Raw genomic sequence first — 23211 nt, forward strand, 5'->3', positions numbered from 1 at the left:
CCTAGATGTGGGAACAGTGGGTTCGTGGTGGGTTTTGGAGGGCTCGCTGTTTCCTCCACAAACATAACAGGTAGGGGGGGATGGTGCTCGGTCCACCTATCTGAAGTGCACTTACCCACTAAAACTGCTCCAGGGACCTGCATACTGCTGTCACGGACCTGAGTATGACATCTGAGGCTGGCACAAAATATTTTTAAAGATGTTTTTTTTGAGGGCGGGAGAGGGTTAGTGACCACTGGAGGAGTAACGGGAGGTCACCCCCAATTCTCTCCGGTGGTCATCTGGTCATTTCGGGCACCTTTTTGTGCCTTAGTCGTAAGAAAAACAGGTCCGGGTGAAAACGTCCAAGTGCTCGTCAGGGAAGTCCTTCTTTTTTTCCATTATGGGGTCGAAGACGTCCAAGTATTAGGCACGCCCAAGTCCCGCCTTTGCTACGCCTCCAACACGCCCCCTTGAACTCTGGTCGTCCCTGCGATGGAGTGCAGTTGGGGACGTCCAAAATTGGCTTTCGATTATATCAATTTGGACGTTTCTGAGAGAAGGACGTCCATCTTCTGATTTATGTCGAAAGATGGGCATCCTTCTCTTTTGAAAATGAGCCCAACAGTCTAACCCGACACATGGATCAGGTGATCACAGCTGGAAATCTGAACCAATCATAAACCTAAATCACTAAAATCATAGCAACCCTTTTAATAAGGTGTGGGTGGGCTAATGAACGCCAAATTGGCACTACTGCCAGGCTAGCGCATAAGCCCAGTGGTAATTTGGCATGTGCTGAATTCCGTGGTAGAAAATAATTTTCTATTTTCTACTGCCCCCAACGGTAATCAGCAGTTGGTGCATGCTACATGGTTATGACGCGGGTAGCGCGTGAACCCTTTTCGCTAACTCAATGAGAAGCAGGAAAGGCTCAGGCCACAAATAGGCACGTATTAGTTTTAATTTCAGCACACGCTCATTTCCCGGCCCATTAAAAAAAAATCTTTTTCCCAGCCATGGTAAAAAATGGCCCAGCGCATGCCCAAAATACGCACCCACACTACTGCAGGCCACTTTTTACCTTGGCTTAGTAAAAGGACCCCTCAGTTAGTAATTCGACCAAGCAATCTGACTAGTTTAATCTTCAAAAGACTAACTTGCTATTTCTCAATTCTTTTAATACTTCATTTTTGTCTTATTCCGAGATTACCTTTCAGTTTAAGCCTAATATATTTTATTTCCTTCTGAGTTTCAATCTTTAGGAATAACATGTGATATGCCTTTTGTTTGTAAACATCTCCTTCTCTAAGGGCTCCTTTTACAAAGCCACAGTAACTGATTCCTGGTACAGTAAATGCGACGAAGCCCATTCAAGTGCTGTGGGCTTTGTCGCATTTGCCTTATGGGAATCAGTACTGCGACTCTGTAAAAGGAGCCCTAAGTCTATTCTTTAGGTGCTCACACTGCATTTTTAGTAGAATTGCTGCACAGGACCTTAACTTTAAAAAAGCTACATCTCTTTCAGTCCAAATTAAAAAGGTAATGAAGATCTATGACTAAGCAACAGAAACAGATGATTTCAATTTCATATCTAGAAACAGGGTTTTAAACACAGGCAGGTCGAAATTATATTATTAATACATCACTTTTTATTCATGCAGGACCCCGTCATTCTTAAGAATGACAGGGTAAGGTAAAAAAAGAGTAACCCTCCCTAGAGTTTTTTTGCTATTTTCTGAGCAATCACTTGGAATTTCAATGTGAAGTTTTACAGCTTTATTTGTTACTATCTATGTTTATGTGTTGAGTGGAATGAGATTATCTTTACACACAGTGAAGTTACAGACTTTTTAGCCTGACCAGCAATTTTCGTGCACTCGTTTGCACTGTAGAACTGGAAAAACAGAAGAACAATCCTCCACGGGTCTCTATCAGGAAAAGCAAACACAGTGGAAGCGACGCAAGACAAAATCATCGCACCCATGGTGCCACAAGAAATATTTTAATCAAGGTTTTGGCTAGATTCAAAGAGGGCTGTGGTTTGGCCTTTCGGTCTGCATCAGAAGTCTATAGAATAAATCCAGAGCACTTATATCAAAGTAACAAACATGAATAATATATATTCATATGACCAAAGCCATAAAAATGTAAATAAAAATAAAAATGAAAATAGAGAGCTCTAAAACTATTCTAAACTTTTTGGTATATAAGTAGCACAACATATAATAGACTCTAATGCATTACATTTTAAATCCCAACTAACACACAAGGAATAAAATGAGCAAAGGATTATAAAAATAACAAGTGGTCTTATGACTATACAAATGACACAGCAAACAAGGAATCTAATGCATTCCATCTTAAAACATTACTGATATCAAACAAGAGATAAAAAGAAGAAAGAGATCTCTTACATACTATTAAATTCAGCATTACAAGATGATAAGTAGGCTTGTAGCTACAAAATATGAAAATTATAATAACCTCAGCTTCACAGGATGATAAATGATCTTATAGCTACAGAAAATGATAATGATAATAATGGTCATCAATGAATATAATAGGTTATCATTGCATAGTGGCATGAACATATAATTCCTCTATGATGGTATTCATAATTAATGTCATTAAACTTAAAAAAGGGAGCAGTTCTAAGTGTGCATTCCTATAACATATAAAACTTCATGTAAATAATATCATTACCATAAAATTACATTTAGCCTTTAATATCTCTCTATATAAAAAGCAACACCAACGTTCTATGAAGCCTCCAGCCGGAAGTGTGAAGGGGGCGAGATATCCGGTTTCCCTATGAGTGTCTGCCCCGCCCTCTCTGTAACACAGTCAGTGAAGGAAAACAGCAGAGCACGAAATCAAATCGCTGGCTCTGTAACAGTGAAGGACTCAGAGGGGGGAGGGGAGAGAGGCCAGAGGGCAGGGACACACACACTCCCACATGCACACAGAAGAAAACATTGCTAGCCCTCGTTTCATTTGCATCAGAAACGGGGCTTTTTTACTAGTCTATTATAAACCTTGCTATACAATTGGAAAGAAAAATGAAAAAAATATCTATGACCTATCTAAGATATCTGTGCTGCCCATGTCAGTAACATCAACATAGCTTAAGGTAATTAAATGTTATTTAATATACGTAAGTATGATGAGTAAATACGGATGTAAAATTTCTTGTTGAAATTCAAAGCAGTTGCTGAGAAAATGGCAAAAAAGCTTTAGGGGGTTAATTTTTTCCCCCTCACCCTGTACTGCATTCAGATATTACTAGGTTAATGCCTTGGCAAAGAAGGCATTTGCATGGTACTTGGTGTCAGGCTGTACAAAATCGCGGGATGATTGTGAAAAATTACAAGAGGACCTTATGAGACTGGGCATGTAAATGGCAGATGATGTTTAATGTGAGCAAGTGCAAAGTGATGCATGTGGGAAAGAGGAACCCGAATTATAGCTACGTCATGCAAGGTTCCACGTTAGGAGTCACGGACCAAGCAAGGGATCTAGGTGTCGTCGTTGATGATACGTTGAAACCTTCTGCTCAGTGTGCTGCTGCGGTTAAGAAAGCAAAGAGAATGTTAGGTATTATTAGGAAAGGAATGGAAAACAAAAATGAGGACGTTATAATGACTTTGTATCGTTCCATGGTACGACCGCATCTCGAATACTGTGTTCAATTCTGGTCACCGCATCTCAAAAAAGATATAGTGGAAATAGAAAAGGTACAGAGAAGGGTGACGAAAATGATAAAGGGTATGGGACAACTTCCCTATGAGGAAAGGCTGCAGCTAGGCTCTTCAGCTTAGAGAAAAGACGGCTGAAGGGAGATATGATAGAGGTCTATAAAATAATGTGTGGAGTGGCACGGGTATACATGAATCGTCTGTTTACTCGTTCCAAAAATACTAGGATTAAGGGGCATGCGATGAAGCTACAAAGTAGTAAATTTAAAACGAATCAGTTTCTTCACTCTACATGTAATTAAACTCTGGAATTTGTTGCCAGAGAATGTGGTAAAGGCAGTTAGCTTAGCGGGGTTTAAAAAAGGTTTGGATGGCTTCCTAAAGGAAACGTCCATAGACCATTATTAAAATGGACTAGGGGAAAATCCAACACTTATTTCTAGGATAAGCAGCATAGAATGCTTTGTACTGTTTTGGGATCTTGCCAGGTATTTGTGAGCTGCATTGACCACTGTTGGAAATGGGATGCTGGGCTTGACGGACCTTTGGTCTGTCCCAGTATGGCAATACTTATGTACATAAGTGAATGTATCAGTAGTAGATGCATATGAAATTAAATATAACGCAAACCTCAGCTTTAATACAAAGGTGGAAAAGGTTGTCAAAGTAACAGAGTTAAAACTGCACTGCCTCAAAGAACTTGTGATGTCAGTTTGAGTGGAAATTTGGATTGTTAAACTAAAAGCCTGATAGCATTTGCTGCTGGAGAGTTATATAGAAGCAAGTTCTGGTGCATTCAAGGAAACACTCTCTCTGAGGAAGTTTATCAAAGCTAAAAAATTGTATGGCTTGGAACATTACTATGTGAATTTAAGTGAGAGACTAGTCTGTTTGAAATAACTGAGAATTGTGTAGCTTGCATTCAAATCTATAACCAAAGGATTTGTAGAGATTTCATAAGCATTCCAGACAGTGTGGTGCCAGCTTCCCTGCAAAGAAAGGCAAACCTGTATAATTAATTAGCTGAAGCCATCTGTTTTGCACAGAGTTGGAGGCTGTACCCTTTTTCCATTTTTGCTTCTTCAAACAAACTTACCATTAAAGTACACAGTCTCTGCCTGCAAGCTATTTAGAAAAAAAGAGGATTGCCATATAGAGACTTTCAGCTTACTTCAGTCTCAAGCTAAAGTATCTATTTTGAGTTCAAACTTCCCCCACTGCCTGCATTCCTCACCTTGCTGTTCCTGTAACATTTGGCATAAAGCCAAAGGTCACTCTGAAAAGGTTTTATGAAGAAAACAAAGAGAGAAAGGGGACTTATTAGTGCAAACATGGCAGACTTTACTGACTCAGACAAAGCAGTAACTGAGCAAATTGAATAGAACAGTATGGGCTGTGAGAAGGGGTTTGAAAAATCCAGGACTCATGTGCTTACATATAAAGCTAAAGAGCAGCATGAAACAGAGGTAGAGAGATACTTCTTTCTTCTGGACAAATTCTGGCTCATAGAAGAGCAAGAAATTCTTGAGGTTTCAAAAGGTGGAGCAAAGCTGGAGGCCTCAATACTGAGCAGCTGCAAATAGCCTATAACCAGTACCAACAAAAATAACTAGAGTACTGTCAATTTCTGAGCAGGAAAAAATACATCAGACAGTCTGGTCCAAAGAGAAAGACAAGAGACCACAGATCTCACATGCCAGACCATGGTCGGCTATAGGGGTTCTGCAGTCCGACATGTGACAAGTTTCACCTACACAAGGCTTTATCAAGGATGACCCCCCTGCCATTCATGCCAACAACTAGACGCACATGTGACATGCTGACAACTAGGCGAAACATGTGACATGTCGAACTGCAGAACCCCTATAGCCGAACATGCTTATTTAAAAGCTAAGTATCATATTTACATAAGTACATAAGTAATGCCACACTGGGAAAAGACCAAGGGTCCATCAAGCCCATCATCCTGTCCACGACAGCGGCCAATCCAGGCCAAGGGCACCTGGCAAGCTTCCCAAACGTACAAACATTCTATACATGTTATACTCTTGTTGGGAAGAAATGCACCAACATTGATCAGAGTTCACGGGTCATGAAGAGATTGCATCTTCACTTCATCAACCAGCTGATGAAAGAATGGACACCTAAAATCAAAGTGCCATCAAAGATGCAGAACCACAGATCATCAATGATAAGTTGGCAGCACCTGGGAACTTCGACACAAGATTTCCCTGGAAGACAAGGAAAGTCTTCAGCAGAGCCATCACTGAGCCAGTGATCCACACCATGAAGAGATGAGGACACTGTGGACTGCTGTCCAATCCAGAGATTCAAATACTTTTGTCTCTTTTGTGTTGTTGTTTGTGTTGTCTGTCTCTCGACATTGCCAAGTTTAAGATCCAGATATAAATAGACTTTTGCATGCTTATAATATTTATAGTTTGAGAAGTTAAATAGTGGTATCTACTATTCATAGAGGCAGGGTATATTGCGATGTATATTTAATATGAATATTATTTGTATTTAATTGCATTGTCTGTGTAATAGGTAGCACTGTGTATTAGGACTGCTTTTCCTATAGTTTGCAGTATCCTGTGATTGACTCCTTGTGAGCTTTCCCTATTGGCTGTTAGCTCTGAGCTAGGGCCAGCCTTCCCTCTCTGCCCGTGCAGGCTGCATGAGAGAGCCCAGTTCTTCCTTGCATGCCTTGGTGTTCAGCAGCTGTTCTAGGGGCTGATCCCTCCTTAATTTACTATAATTCCATCAAGATTTTTCACCATCTTTCCAAGCCATTCCCCATTCATTTTCCATGAATTACTCCCCCTTATTCTCATTTGAGTGTTACAGCATTTCCTTTCAGCTGGGCTTTGCTTCTGGCCATTGCTTTGCTTCTGGGGTGGCTAGATACAGACCCTATGTAGAGAAGGCAATAATTCTCTTCTAATCAACTGAACTGTAAGTTGGATTTTCTTTGTTTATTCTGAGCACTACAATAAAGAAGATTTGCTTAAGAACTGAGCGTCTACTGGTAAAGCTTCTACATGGGGATGGTTTAAGCTGGCTGCTGAAGCTACTCTATACTTTGCCTAGAACAGTACACAACTTTAGCTATTTTTTAAAAAAGTTGTTGGCCCTCCAGGTACAGAAAAATACCTACTGTAACTCAATATATAGGACATCTGCAAGCCTGAAGGCTACTGAAATGGTGTATATTCAGGTACAGTAGTCCCCCAACATTCAGCCTGTGACAGTCAGCGTTTCTTTAAAAGCTGATCGCCGCCGGCTAAATTTTCCCAATATTCAGTGCTGGGCCATGACTGGGCACTGGCACTAATATTGGGGGCTAATTTCAGGCAGGTTGGGTGCCAGAACTTATGATGGCCCACCCATATTCTGCCGGGTCCCGCATAAGACTTATGCAACGTTGGCTGAAAGTCATGCCGGGGCCTTCACAACTTTTTTTTAAACAAAAATAAAAAACAAATTTATGAAGCCCCCATCCCCCCCCCCCAAGCCATCAGGGTAGGTCTACCCCCCCAGGACTACCTGTATCCCTGGTCATCCAGTAGGGTAGATGGAGGGCAGGAGCGGTGTCCTCTCATTCCTGCCCCTTGCTGCCCCTGTCCAAATTGGCTGCCTTGACCTCTGGTGGCAGTTTGTGGTACTTTATATGTAGTACCATGAGCTGCTGCGAGAGATCATGGCAGTCATTTTAGACAGGTGACCTAAGGGGCAGGGGGCTGTGCTCCTGCCCCCAACGACTCCGCTGGACTACCAGGGATACAGGTAGGCCCAGGGGGCTGGCTTATTATTGCAGCAGGGGGAGGGGGCATTGTCGGGGGCTCTTTTTTGTTTTTTAAAACAAAGAACAAAGTTATGCATGCGCCATCTCAAATTAGGCCACTTAGCTATGAAGGTGACAGCACTGAATATCACCAACACGGGCTTGTCATTCGCTAAAAAGGAAGTACAGCCAGGCTACCGCAGCTGCCCAATGGTAGTTCCCACCCCCAGTGCGCCGGTCATATCCAGTGCTACAAAGGTATTTTAATTTTTATAGCACCGGTGTGTACCGGTGGTAATCAGGCAGTGCCGTGCGCTGCCTGGTTACCGCCATGTTAGCATGGGAGCACTTACCACCATCTCAATGGGCTCACCCCCCTGAAATGGCCACGTGGCAGGTGCTTCACTTGCCGCACAGCCATTTCCTGAAGAAAAGACCTACCTTTTACCAACTGCAGTAAAAGGGGGTCTTGGCGTTTGTCAAAAATAAGTGCCGATGCCAGCGCAGGCCCCCTTTTGCCGCACTTGGTAAAAGGGGCCCTTAGACTTACAAAGTTCCATAGGTTCCTATGAAACTTTGTAAGTCTAAATGCTTTGAAAATGAGCCCCACGGGCAATTACAGGAGTCCAGTGATGACAAAATAACAGCCTGAACTTATGCTCTAAAATGTTGAGGAAAAATAACAATCAAATTAAACATAATTGCTTCAATTTAAACATAGATTTTTTAAAACTATAGTGTTAATCTAAGGTTCCATCGTTAAAGATGAGTCTAGAAGCATCCCCAAGAACCTGGACTTCTTATCTACTGAAAGACATGACCCATCCAACAAATATAATCTAATCCAGTATAGAACTCTGATTAATACAGTTATTTGATTTAGAGCCCACTAAAGCCAACAGACAGTTCGCAGTGGATGACAATTCCAAGAATACTAAATCAGAGATCTACGATATATCAGAAAAATCATATGCTAACCGACACTGAAAAATGTATCTATGCAAGATGTACTTAAGAAACAAAATTGTTTTCAAAGCTTTTAAAAAGTAGCTTAGGGTCTCTTTTACTAAACGCGCTAGCAAGTCCCATGCGGCAAATGCGACGCAGTCCACTGAAATTGAATGGTGGGCTACTGCATATTTGCCGTGCTGGGAATCACTAGTGCAGTTTAGTAAAAGAAGCCTTTAGTTTTTTCAGCATTCAATTTTAAATGACATTGTACAGACACGCTTTTAATTTTATCAATATCAGATGTCAGCTTTCCCATTAACAAATTAAAGACTTCAGTTATAGAGAGCAACAGGATCACTTAATCCCAGCATGACCGTACTCAATGAGGTCATGAAAACATTATACAACAAAGGGAAAAAGGTGATCCTTGAGGGACTCCACAGGGAGGGACACAAAAGGGGGATGAGCAGTTACTCTTCCTGACCATATACCGTCTATTCCTCAGGAACCCATCGAACCATTTTAGTACATTCCCCATATGTTCAAATCCCTCTAAACTATCCAGTAACAATATGCAGCAGAAACATCAAACTGCAGTAGGACATTAAAACATTTTAATGCATACAAATAACACTTACTTCATCATTAATGTTAATTAAGGGCCCTTTTACAAAGCTGCGGTAAAAGGGCCCAGTGGTAGCATCAGCGCGTGAATTTGCTGTGCGCTGAGGCCCCTTTAACTGCAGTGGGGTTTAAAAAAAATGGCTTTGTGGTAAGTACAAACTTCCTGAGTGGCCATTTCCTGGGGGAGCCCTTTCCGTCTCCTATTTAGGAGGCAGTAAGGTCTCCCACGCTAACCGAGCTATGTATGGCGCTGCCTGATTACTGCCAGGTAAGCCCCTGGCAATAAAAATAAAAAATGTTTCCGGTCGCACTGGATTTGGCGTGCAGCGTCACTACTGCCGACTCACGTGGTGGGCCAGTGATAGTGCCGCAGTAGCTCTAACACAGCGTTGTAAAAGGGCCCGTAAATTGTTTGCGTGCACTAAAATTTAAGGCGCACTAACAAACCAAATGCATGTGCTAATGAATGTACACCTCTAGAGAGAGCTGCTCCTACTTACGCTCTTCCCTGACACCCATTAGAAATCCCCTCTCATTTCCATTTTACCTTCTCTTTCTGGATCATCTTCTTATACAGATAGTCTGGATAAGTCCTGAGTGGGAAGAAGGTACCAGTCCCTTCGGCACACATGAAAACGCCATTTTCATACACCACTCTGCCATGGCTGATGGTGACCAGTGGCACGCCGTGGCAGCGCATATTCTCATACAAATTCACATCTCCACCCTGCACCTGGGTGCTAGCTGAGAGGGTCCTGAAAGCAGAAAGGAAGTGACTGATATAGTGTGAAGAAAGACAGAAAGGTGGCAAGCAATCAACTCAAAAAACATTAAGAGGCACGGAGGTCAAAGGAGGGCAGCAGTGTCCACCCGTATCTCACTCCTGAGTCGCTTTCCCCTTGGATATACAGTAAGTAAATTGATTTAGGCCTGGCAGGATGGGCACCCATGTTTGTGAAGTGTGTGTGTGTGTGTGTGTATAAGAGAGATTGTTGGAGATGGTCCATACAGGTAATATTTTTGTGCAACCTCCAATTCAAACTTTGCCATATGATTCTCTGTGTGTCTGTCATATTTTACATTTGTATCCTAGATTTTGCTAAAACCAAATTGAAGCGTCTTTAGATGCTTTAAAACATGCCAGCTAGGGTGTTATGCCACTTTGAACGCAGAGACCATATCACTCCGTTGCTTTTGAAGTTACATTGGTTACCTGTTGAGTACCAAATATAATCTAAGGTTCTTATGTTGACTCACAAAACACTTACTACTGGCATCCCAGATTATCTAGCTTCCATGACAATCCCTTTTATTCTGACTCAGTTACAGTATAAAGATCCTTAAATGGCTAACATTTGGTCCTCCCCAGCTCCACTAGGACATACTGGGAATCTATTAGAAGTGCTTTTTACTTTTTCGCTCCTTTTTTATGGAACATCCTTCTTTGACACGTTGTTATGAGTCATTCTTTTGTAAATTTAAGGCTAAACTACAAACATATCTTTTTACCCTTGCTTTTGGGGACTTACTGGGACAGGGGTGTCTGCACTCAGGAATGCCTGCAGCCAGTATTGTCTTAGTATGTGAATGTTTCTCTGGAATGTTTGGTATCTTTTATTTTATGGAGTTCTTTTCTGATTAATAAAGTTTATTTTATTGTAAATCACTCTGACTTCCTTTGCAATTAAGAGTGATAATATCAAATGTCAATAAACAAAAAAACAAAACATAAGAGATGCTCCGCTTGTCAGACCAAGGGTCCATCTAGCTCAGCATCCTGTTTCCAACAGAGGCCAGTCCAAGTGACAAGTACCAAAAAAGTAGCAAGATTCCATGTTAATTACTCCAGGCATAGGCAGTGGACTGCCCAAGGTCTATTTTAAAAACAGTTTTTGGACTTTTTCACCAGGAATTTGAACAATCCTTACCACTTGCTCCACCAATGAGTTCTAGAGTTTTACTGCATGTTGAGTAAAAAAAATAAATAAATAAAATATATATATATATATTTCCTCCTATTTGTTTTAAATGTGATACTATGCAACTTCATACAGTGTCCTCAAGTCTTTGTAGGTTTTGAAAGAGCAAACAATCTACTATGTAAAGACAGCTGTTGGGCATTCAAAAGAAGGTTGGATTCAACAAATGCTGATCTTTTTTCAACCACTGAACAGTGAACTATGAGTCCAGCTGGCATGCAAAGGGATAACCCATTTGGAAGGGATAGTCAAATGTGACACCATCTGCCGACACTACAGACTGAACAGCCTGTGTTGCTATGGTAACAGTACGGGACTGCCAACAAAAATCGAAGGTTGAGAGAAGCTGAGACGCTGCACTGGTAGGGATATATGCCGTATTCTGGAAGGCACCGGAGAGTGGAAACCAGTGTTAAATATTCAGTAGTGAAACTAGTGTCAGGAATGTGGATACTTGCCTTCCTCATAGCTCAAAAGTGGCAGCAGCATTCAGCCTTTTGGTATAAATTATAAACATACTTTGTACATTCCTTTTTATTCCCCCCCCCCCCCAATGTCCTTACCACAGATAATTACTATTTGTGTTTTGTTTTTGTCTTTTTATTTCATTTAGATCACACCTTTTCAAAAGGGAGTTATGTTCAGGTACTACCCTATCCCCAGAGGTTTACAATTTAAGGCCCTCATATACTAACCTGCTTAACAAGTTAAGCACATACCCCCTAATTCTGTAACAGGGTGTCTAGAGATAGCTGCTAATTGTGGGTGTACGTTTGTAAAATACCAGTACATAGGCATGTGTATGTTTATGTTTATCGAGGCTTGCTATACCACTTTACCTAACTGGCAGATCCAGGCAATTTACAGACAAAAAAAACAAAACAATCAAAGTGAAAGGAACTACAACTTAAGATAGGAAAGAGAATACATTCAGTCAAGTGCCACATACGTACCAGGGGCTAGAGAGGGAGGAATAGGGACAAAGATGGGTAAAGAAAGGAAGTAGATGGGGGAGGGAGGGTAGGTAGGGGAAAAGATGTGGTGGGCAGCATTAAATTGCCAGTTCAGTTTAAGTCAAGTGCTTGTTTGAATAGCCAGGTTCCTAAAAGAAAGCTTAGCACGAATTGATAGGGGAAAGGAGTTCCAGAAGGATGGTGCTGTAGAGAAAATTAACAGTGACGAGTGGACTCAAGTTGGGCTGACCATGGGCTGGAAAGAACCAAGTGGTAATCGTTTATGGAACGAAGCAATCAGTTAGGTAAATAAGGGATAGTAAGAGTAGCTAGATAAGGGGGCTGATCTAAACGATGAGCTTTAAACGTCAAGGTAAGGAGTTTGTAAATTATACGCATATGTGCAAGCTGTGCGCTCAGCAGAGTTCGATAAGATACGCACTCAAATGCCTTAGGGATCCTTTTTGCTAAGCTGCAGTACCCCTGACGCAGCTTTGGCAAAATGAGAAGCCCCTTCTTGGGTTTTTCATCTGGTGCTGGTTGGACTGAATGCATTCACTGAGGATTTTTCAGTTTTTATTTGCTGTATATTATCCCCCCAATATTCAAAACCATTTAACTAGCCAGGAATAGCACCTGGCCGGTTAAATGGCACTTAACCAGCTACCAGTGATATTCAGTGGGGGATAGCTGGTTATCCACAACTGAATATTCCCGGTTAGTGCCTAGCAGATAACCGGCTATATCACGCAATATAGCCGGCTATCCCCGAATATTTAATTCAAATCTGGCTACTGTAAGCAGCCACACCGTGCTGCTTAAATAGCTGGTATATCATAAGAACATAAGAGTAGCCAATGGTCCATCTAGCCCAGTATCCTGTTTTCCAAACAGTGGCCAAGCCAGGTCACAAGTACCCAGGGCTTGTTTTGAGGGGGTACTGAGTACCGGCACCTTTTCTATTGTCTGTTAAAATTGACGCATGGATCCAAAGTTTTAATGAAAGCACTCAGGCTCTACACACCAATTCTGCCTTGTCATAGATTTTGTAACTGGTTGCAGGGGACCTGGCTATTGTGGGGTGGGCCCCTCAGTGATCACCCCACTCCTGAAGAGTGGCCTAGCATTTGAGTACCAGCATCTTTTTTGGTAGAATAAATGCACTGCAAGTACCTGACAGAAGCCCAAATCGTGGCAACACTCCATACTACAAATCCCAGGGCAAGCAGTTGCGTCCCATGTCAGTCTCAAAAGCAGACTAAGGACTTTTCCTCCAGGAACTTGTCCAAACCTTTTTTAAACCCAGATATGCTAACCGCTGTTACCACATCTTCCCGCAAAAAGTTCCAGAGCTTAATTATGCATTGAGTGAAAAAATATTTCCTCCTATTTGTTTTAAAAGTATTTCCTCGTAACTTCTAGTGTCCCCTAGTCTTTGTATTTTTGGAATGAGTAAAAAATTGATTTAATTCTACTCGTTCTACACCACTCGGGATTTTGTAGACCTCAATCATATCTCCCCTCATCCGTCTCTTTTCCAAACTGAAGACCCCTAACCTCTTTAGCCTTTCCTCATACAAGGGGCGTTCCATCCCCTATCATAAAATTAACTGGCCAACTTTGAAAATAGACTTAGCCAGTTAACTTAAAACTGGCTAAAAATAAACCAGATATTCAATGCCAGTCACTGGAAATGACCCGGCATTCACATTCGGGCTGACCGCCAACCTGTGGAGTTAGACAGGCTCCCTTCCACTGTCTAAATAACATCCTCAATATGTTTACTTGTTTCTCAGACCATTCTTTCCAGTACCACTGTTTGTTTTTTGTACTCACACTGGCTTTGTTTGTTGACATACCATGACTGTTCACATTTTTGGGGGTGGAGTTGTTTTATGCTGTTTGGCTTTTTTCTCCACCTGCACCACATTTTGTGTTAGTGACAGGGAGTGGGCCACTGATAGTTTCTGCTGTAGTCCCTGATGTTAAGACTTTGTCCTGGAGGGGATGTTTAGCTTTCAGGCTTCACTCTTTGCCTTTTTCTTCTTTTTTTTCTTTTTCTCTCGTTTGTGCTGATTTTTTTTGCACTATATTTGGTTTTGTGTAGGGGTCACATGTATGTCAGCAAGTTGAGAAGCGTTGTTTGAATTTTTTTGATATTTGCCCTGTTCCCTCTGTGGATATTGTATTCTTGATATATTTTAATTGTCTGTTATGTTTTGGCTGGATATGACCATGGGGTTGATATTCAGACAGCGGGGGTTAGCCGGGCTGCCTCCTGAGGTCGCATGACATAGCCGGTCAGAGCCAGTATTCAGCATATGGCTGGCTATGTTTGTCGGCCAAATATGGCCATGTCAATAGGTGGAATATCTTTGACCAGTTCCAACTTAACTGGCCAGCGCTGAATATCAGGTTGGCTGGTTAAGTTGGAACCGGCCAAAAATAAACTGGATATTCAATGCCGGCCACCAGAAAAACCTCAACACTGAATATCTGGGCTCAGCACCGACCACGGGAATTAGTCAGGCTAATTCCCGAAGTCTGAATATCAGCCCCAATGAGACTTGCATTATTGAGTGTATATTAAGACAGTTAGGAAATAAGGGACTAAGTTTGTATCTGAGGCAATGAAGAGTGATGTAGACTTGCTCAAGGTCAGAGAGCCTCAGTAGAATTCGAACCCTGGATTCTCTACTCTACCACAAACTTATGCTTCCTCTCCATGGTCTGCAACATGCACCTCATGGCCATGGTTACAAACAGCTCCATTTTTCTCTGTTTTGTCCCAGGTTTTTCAGGCCCACCGGGCCCAGACAGCAGTAGGATTAGAAGTAAAAGGACAGGCAAACTGCCCGTTGTTGCGGCTATCTGTATAAAACTGTAGAGAACACTTACTGGTCAATTTTTAGCTGGTGGTGGTGAATGTTGACCATCACCAGCTGTTAGACCAAATTAGTCAATGCTGGGCCATGCCTGGATACTGGAATTAAATTTCTGAATCTGTGGTGCCACCCAGAAGTTATGTGGGTACAACCAATTCAGTTTTGTACCCTCATACTTAACTGGGCAAAGTTTGGGCTGCCTTTTCTACGGTCCAACTTGTCCCACCTATGTATGTGGGCACTGGTACCAAATATCGCGGGTGCCTGTATAACTCCAAGCTGTGCTTCTGGAGCTCCCTGGCACTGCCTGGACAATGCTGTGACGGTCACAGCCAATATTCAGCAGCACTGCCTGGCAGCTGGCCAAATCAGCGAGGTTTAACCAGGCCCAGTTAAATTGCTTTGAATACTGGGCACTTACAGTACCAACAAGAGCAAGGGGTCAAGAGGCTCTATTACAAGTACAATATTCAGGTGCGTCCAGAGAAAAGAGTAGTTTGTCAGCTCTGGGGCTGGCAATAGAAGATTGATGGCTACACAAGTCTCCAGACGTCTAGCTCTGCCACATCCTGCTACTCTGCCTATAACCTGGGAAATACAGTAGTAACCTGTCACGTGTCTACTGCATTGTTTCTGTGTAACTGGAACCAGGACTGTATGTCACAGTTCTGCCCATCTACTACTCTGTACCAGAGCCGTTCTTTCAGTGCTACAACTCTCAGAAGCCCATGTGGCCTACAGCACTAGGAGTCAAGGATCTAATGTGTGCTTTTCACCAGCACTGTCTAGCATACTTTGTGGTTACGTTTTTTTTTTCAGTTTGTGTCTGTTTTTAATTTACTTTGTGGCTTCAGGGTCCCACACGACAACATCTGCATCAGCTCCTGGAATAATGCGGCCTTTCCGAGGGTACATGTTGTGAATCTTTGCTGCATTTGAACTGGTCACAGCCACAAAGCGGTTTTCATCCATCTTCCCTCCAACCTGTGAAAGCACACAAAAAAAAAAAAAAAAGAGAGAGGAAAATAGCTTTGCATCCTTCTAAGAGAAATGACTTCTTCAGGGATGAGTACTTTAATGCGTCTTATAAAGCAGAATGAATCTTATCCGCAGGCTGCAAAAAGCGGCCACCTTCAAGCACCTCAGGTCATCATTCATGCCAAGAATCTCATTCAGTCTCATTTTATTTAAAGACTCTTTAACTGGACAAAATCCTCAGGACAATTTGTGGCCTGTTTTTAGGTTGTGTTCCAAAACTCTCCAGACACTATTTCAGCAAAAGTCACTTGTAACAACAAAGTAAAGAGCTGAAAGATTAACTTGATTCTCGTATCTCTCACTGTGAATAATAATAATAATGAGTTATCAACCTCAAATTTAAATATGAATGAAAATGGAGGAAAAAGACTTCAGATGTCTCGGTTCAGCAGCAAGTATAATATCTTAGTGCCAGCACATTGCAGACTCCAATCTTATCATTGGTCAAAAAACCTCCAAATTTTCAATTTTATTAAATGTTATCAGTTTTTAATTTCTGATGATTATGCATATAAATCTTGCACTGTAACTTATTCCATAGTTCAACATATTCTTCAGAACTTCTTATCTACGTGTGGTGCAATAGCAACAAAACAACAAACATGAAGACACTTAGCTTTTGTTTTTACCCAACGGGGCTCTCGGTTTCACTCTTGTCAGGCTTCATCAGGGGACTAAGTGCTTCTAAAACCTAAAAAAAGGACTTGTTGATGTCATCCAACAGTGCATATAGATTTTGAACATAAAACACAGTAGAGTATTTCACACTTACTAATCCTCTCCTGTGCGCCGGACTTCAAAAATGGCACTTGGCAGCTACACAACACCAACCTCTTTATTTGAACTGGAAGCGGAACTGAGATCATTAAATAACTTGTAACTTAAGTACATTTGAATGTCAATTAAATATTTTATACATAAAAACTTGAGAAGTTTACAGAAAGGCAGCCCAATCTGTGAGTTTAATCCCCATGGCTCAAGAGATTCCAAAGTGTAAATCCAGCGTTGTTCACGTCTCACCAGTATTTTATTTTTATCCCCTCTTCTGACACTCAATAGGACATGATCTATTATGAAACAATGAAATGCCTCAAACCCGTGATCCCTTTCAATACAATGTGCTACCAGCGGTGCTCCCTTCTTTTGTTTCTGCACACAGGAGCAATGTTCTGTGATCCTTTGATGTAGACTTCTTGTGGTTTTACATACAGTTTTTCACATCAAAATATAAATCACATAGGTAGATTGAAAATCTGTGTTATATTTCAACGTAAACGTCTTACCATCAACTGGGATTTTAAATTTTGTAATCTCTTTCGTCATAAAACATGTCTTACTGTGGCTATACTTCTTATGTCCTCTTACAGTGTCTGAGGTTGCATTCTGTACTTTTGGTGGTAAATTTCCTGGACTAAGAATTTCCTTAAGGCTTCTTGACCTTGAAAAAGCTACTGTTACTTCATGATTACACAATACAGTGCAATCCGCTTAAGTGCAAGGGTCTGGGACCAAAGAAAAACATGCAGTTAACCAGAGCATGCACTTAACCGTTGTGACCCCCAAGAAGCTTGACATCTGATAAAAATATGTACAGTACTGTTTATTATTATACGTACAATATACAGTCTCCGTTAACTGACGTTAGGCTTACTTGAAGTAATCAGTTATAGTCCTCTGTATATTATTGGGTCTGTGAGTTCCATAGACTATGTCTGTCAGACGGTAAAAGCTGTCATAACACTGACATCCATTGGCCTCCAGATAGGCCCGCACAGTGTTGAGACTCTCCAGCGCTCTTGCAAAAGTGACAGGAGGTTGTTGAATTTTGTCAGCATGTGCCTCGCCGCTCATTTCTTCATCTGTTTCATCATCAGCCGTTGTTGCCTGCGTGTAGGCGCATATCTCGACATCAGTGCTGTCGTCAGCTGCTTGTAGATTGTAATCAACAGCTACGTAGTAATGAAAATCCTCTTCAGGAACACCGGCTGGGATGTCAATAACCTGTTCATCTGACGCGTTTGCAACAGCTGCATCTGTTTTGTCCCTCTCCACATCCTTAACAAACCTTGCCCGCTTGTAGCAGTTCACAATGGTTGCCTGTATAACATGATTCCTGGCTTCTTTCTGCACATGTAGGGAATCCAACAGTGATAGATTACGAGCCAGTTCAATAGCATGTTTATCCTTACCAGTCTGGTCAACCATAACGCTTATCAGACAACGTAGCACAGGAGCTCGATAATGTTGTTTGAAATTGGCTATTATGCCCTGATCCATAGGTTGGATCAGAGAGGTAGTGTTTGGTGGCAGGAAGACCACCTTGATGTTAGACAGCCTGACATCATCTCTGTGTGCAGCACAATTACCACAAAGCAACAAAATCTGACGCTTTTGTGCCTGCATTCTAGTGTCTAACGTCTTTAGCCACTGCTTCCAAATTTCCCCAGTCATCCATGAATTTGCGTTAGCCTCGTATGACACAGGAAGTCGCTTAACTTTCTTGAAGCAACGGGGCTGTTTGCTCTTTCCAATGATGAGGGGTTCCAACTTCTCACTCCCATCCATATTGCAGAAAAAGGAGGATCGTCAGTTGGTCCTTCAACGTTTTACCTCCAGTAGTTTCGGCATCTTTCCAACCATCCAACAGTGGCTTTGAATTCAGTTAGTCCAAGACTTTCAGCTAGCTGGTTAGCTTTCTCCATAAGCAATGGACCACTGACAGGAAACTGTCTTCTCCTGACTCGAGAAAACCACCGAAGAGCATCTTCTACCTCCTCAGCTTTTCCCGCCCGTTTTCGTTTCCGTTGTGGATTTGTATTGTTTTGCCAGTCTTCCAGTCTTTCTGCTTCAAGACATGTGAAATTTGACTAGAATTGACACTATATTCTTTAGCAATAGATGCTTGACTTTGTTTGTTTTCTAATTTTTTAAGAACTTCTATTCGTTCAGCCAGTGTTAAAGTCTTATAGTTCCGCCGCGATGAAGATGACAACCCCAGTGTACACTCTAACAACATTCTTTCGCTTATTCTGCCTTTGGCAGTTAAAGGGGCGGTAAATTTGAAATCTCATTGGTTGTCAGGCGCCAATCGGCTTCCATATTCCGTGCGTGCGCTTATGCGGAGTCGTTCCTGCAGAGGAGCGGTCTTAAACCATGCATATAAGTGAATCTTGCACTTGTGGTGTGCTAAACCGAAGTTTGTCCCCATAGAAACTGATGGCACCAAAAACAGGACTGAAGTACGGCATGCAGTTAAACAGAGCATGCGCTTATCTGACGTGCACTTAAATGGAGTGCATTGTACTTCATGAGATTGCATCACAGATAAATTTTTCTTTATTATTTTAATCAATCCATCTCCACCACTTGAGAATTGAGCCACAAACATATTCATCTTGCCCAAGGTTTCTGCATTTTGGTGTGTTTTCGTTAACAGGAATTTTCTGTTATTATGTTTTGCTCTTTTATTTGCTGATTTAATCACTTTATTGGGGTAACCTCTTTTATCTAGACCTTTAATAAATCTTCTAGCGCATAACTTAAAATCCTCTTGCCTTTCACAGGTTCTTTTAAATCTCAAAAATTAAGAAAATAGCAGACTATTTTTCAGTCTTATTGGATGACAGCTCTAGTATTGAAGAAAAGTATTTCGATCAGTATTCTTCCTATATATTTTAGTAATGAACTTCTGATCTTCTATGTTGACCTCTATTGCACCACATGTAGATAAGAAGTGCTGAAGAATATGTTGATCTATGGAATAAGTTACAGTGCAAGATTTATATGCATAACCATCAAAAATTAAAAAAATTGAAAATTTGGAGGTTTTTTTGACCAATGATAAGATTGGAGTCTACAATGTGCTGGCATTAAGAGATTATACTTGTACCGAGCCAAGGTCTTTTTCCTCCATTTTCCTTCATATTTAAATTGAATTTGAGGTTCTCTCATTATTATTCACAGTGAGAGATACGAGAATCAAGCTAACCTTTCAGATCTTTACTTTGCTGTTTTTAGGTTGACCAGAATTACCTGGGTAACAGTGGCAGCCGGTGCTGAACATTAGTGCTGACTGACCAAAATGTGGCTGATCCATGGATACCTCCAGCAAATGCCTCTGTGTGAGTTATGATGGATCAAATAAATTAAACACCCAAGGATAAGGAGATAAGTTTGTAATGAACCAGCAAACACTCCCCCTCCCCCGATATTCAAAAGCATTTAACAGGCCAGGATTGGCACCAGGCCGAATAAATACCCCATAACCAGCTATCCAACAATATTCAGCTGGGGATAGCCGGCTATCTCCCGCTGAATATTGCTGGTTAGCGGCTAACCAGTTATATTGGGTGATATAACTGGCTATCCACTGATTTTCAGCATGAGTTTCGTGGGCAAATATGACCGCTTGAAAACATGGGATATTTTGGCCGTTTTCAAGATAACTGGCTAAGTCTAAATATCTATTTAGCTGGTTATTCAGACTTAGCCAGTTTTCTTGAAACCAGCCAAAAATATCCCATGTTTTCAAGCGGCCATATTTGCCTTCTAAACTCATGCTGAAAAATCAGTGGATAGCCGGTTATATCACCCAATATAACTGGCAGCGGCATACCGAGGGCGGGGCAGTCCGCCACGGGTGCACGCTGTAGGGGGAGTGCAGGGAGCAGCAATGCAGCTGTTGGCTCCATGGGTTCCCTGGTCCCTGTTCCGGGGTAGAGGGAGCAGGGAATCGGTGCAGCTGACAGCCACGTGGCTGCTCCCAGCACCCCAGGAGGTAAGAACAATGCACCTGGGGGGGGGACGACGACACTGCACACGGTGGGGTGTGCAGCGGCGATCTGCTCTGGGTGGCAGCTGACCAAGGAACACCACTGATAACCAGTTAGCCGCTAACCAGCAATATTCAGCGAGAGATAGCTGGCTAAAAATAAAGTGACTATTCAATGTCGGTCACCGGAAAAGGCCCAGCATTGAACATTCAGCATCACCACTGACCGCAGGAGTTAGGCAGGCTAACTATCGTGGTCTGAATATTGGCCCCACTGTATTTGTGGGGCAATTTTGAAGTTGTCCTCCCTGGGAGAAAGTCCACACACTTTACCTATGGGCTTGGCAACAATTTTCAAAGCAAACGCAGTGCATTGCGCACACTTCCACTTTGAAAACTGTCACCAGTACAAAGTACACAGTTACTTGCATTTTCTCATTCTGAGGGTCAAATTTTGCTCAAAAAGGCTGAAAGTTTGAAAATGCTTCTATATGAATAGCTTTCATCCCCTCAAGCTAAACACACCCAGGAAACAGCTCCTGTCAAACTGGTAAAAAGTATAAATGCTGTGCAATGACAAGTAGACTTTTAGCTGCATCAGATGGGGGCAATTTTAGATGGTTGATTTTCATAGTGTGTACATAGAAATACAGAAACCGTCTCCCTCATTCAAGAGAGCTCAGTTTTTTGCATGTTTGTGCCTTTTGGGACTGCAGTAGCTGTTTTAGCCCCTGATTCAGCCTCTAGTGAAACGAAACATGGCCACGTCAGGACTTTTTTTTTTTAACAGAGTGGCACAAATAAAGCCTGTTTATCATGCTACGACATATGTTCTGGTCTTCTTTGGACTATTTTCTGCACTGCAGAACATTTCACTCCTCTTCTGGTGTTTCCAGATGATCCATTATACATCTGGAATTATACGTCAAGCAAAGAAGATTGGGCAGGGCATTTTGGGGGCAGTGCTCACCATATGTACTAATTAAATGTATAAGCATTGATATTTGACTGCTATACTTATACCTTATCTTTCACCTTGGTTCACAGAATACAACATTTTGAGTTCCTGAGGAAGATTATTCGAAACGCTGCAGAGTAGAACTCATTATAACACTGGCGAACAAAGTTTGGACTTCAATTGAGAAAAACTGAGACGCCGAGACGCTGAGAAAAGTTTGAAAACTGCAGGGTGCGGTGCACACACCCAACGGTTTTAAGTTAAGTGCGCCTTTTTTCATTACTTGGTTATGCAATGTACTGTTATGTCATGTTAATTGTGTAAAAAAATGTTTGGCACATTTCGAGTGCAAATATCACAGCTTGGGAGTGTATACTAAGAGAGTATATAAGTGCATATTTATGGGATTAAATTCTAAGGATAGTCTCCTGTAGGGCGATAAGTTGAAGATTTACATCCCTATGTGTTATGATATGAGCAACGCACATGTGTACAAGTAGGTAGATATTTGATAATGCCTACAGTAGATATGCCCTAAGTAAAGTTTCAGGATGACTCTTAAGGTATACTTACAGGTTAGCAGACTGTTTAGTGTACACATATTCCTAGGACTGATGATATATAATGAATGATTTAAGTTGGAGTAAATATATCCCTGTAAGTAGAGAAAAGTGAGTAGTGTGTATGAGGTTGACAGAGATTGTGAGAGGATAGACCTTGAAGTTAGTAATTTAAATATTTAATATTTCCTTTAGGTTAAGGTTTACCACTATAGGTTTGAGAGCACTGGTTTAATTTGCTCATGTTATATTAAAAAAATGTATTGGAGTGGTTCAATGATCGAGAAACTTGTCCACCCTTAGAAGCAGAATTTACCTTTGAGTACTGCTTCGCTTGGGTGAGTTAACACTCTGAGAACCCCTCCTTCGCTTACAAACATTTCATTTTTTTAATGTTTAGTTTATATTCTTTGAGGTCAGTCTTCCCACAATTCTCTTTAAAATAGTACTTTGGTTTGTTTTTTGCATTCTATTACATAATTTCTACCAGAGAGACAGTTGGGAATTATATTGAGTTGATAGAAAATATCAATGGCATATCCTATGTTGTTGGCAAAATGAACATTCCTGGAAACGACACAAAACAAAAAATTTCTATCTGCATATCCCTGTTGCACCTTGCTATAACATATAAAAGGCAATTCTCTAACTGGGCACTCGCAGTTATGCAGACCGTGTGTACGCATTGAGGGGTCCTTTTACTAAGGTGGACTAACGGCTTTAGCACACGTTAATGGAATTAGTGCACATTAAGTGCCTTGCAGCTCATAGGTATACAGTGGGCTGTGCGGCATTTAGTGTATGCTAAATCCATTAGTAAACCTTAGTAAAAGGAACCCTAAGTGCACTGTGTGATATTCTATAAGCTACTGCCTAACTGTAAAGCGTGTACGCATGAGTGGAGCATGGGTGTGTCTCCAACTTATGTATGCAACATATGCCTGGTGCTCTTAGGCACACCCACTCACGACAGCCATAGACCTTGGTGTACAGGGTCATCCCTAAATTTAGATGTTGGAGAACAGGTGCTC

General features: G+C 41.6%; 1 protein-coding gene across 4 annotated transcripts in view; it reads right to left on the reverse strand.

Moving 5' to 3' along the window:
- The window catches only part of DPYSL5 (dihydropyrimidinase like 5), a 209394-nt gene that overhangs the window by 21829 nt on the left and 164354 nt on the right, over positions 1-23211 (reverse strand). For all 4 annotated transcript variants that reach the window (XM_030198630.1, XM_030198627.1, XM_030198628.1 and 1 more), the window contains exons 10-11: positions 15695-15837; positions 9584-9791 (exon numbers count right to left, since the gene is read on the reverse strand). In XM_030198630.1, the coding sequence (XP_030054490.1) occupies positions 9584-9791; positions 15695-15837 (351 nt within the window). The remainder of the gene's footprint in view (positions 1-9583; positions 9792-15694; positions 15838-23211) is intronic.

This window comes from Microcaecilia unicolor, chromosome 3 (assembly GCF_901765095.1).
Source record: "Microcaecilia unicolor chromosome 3, aMicUni1.1, whole genome shotgun sequence".
Taxonomy (NCBI): domain Eukaryota; kingdom Metazoa; phylum Chordata; class Amphibia; order Gymnophiona; family Siphonopidae; genus Microcaecilia; species Microcaecilia unicolor.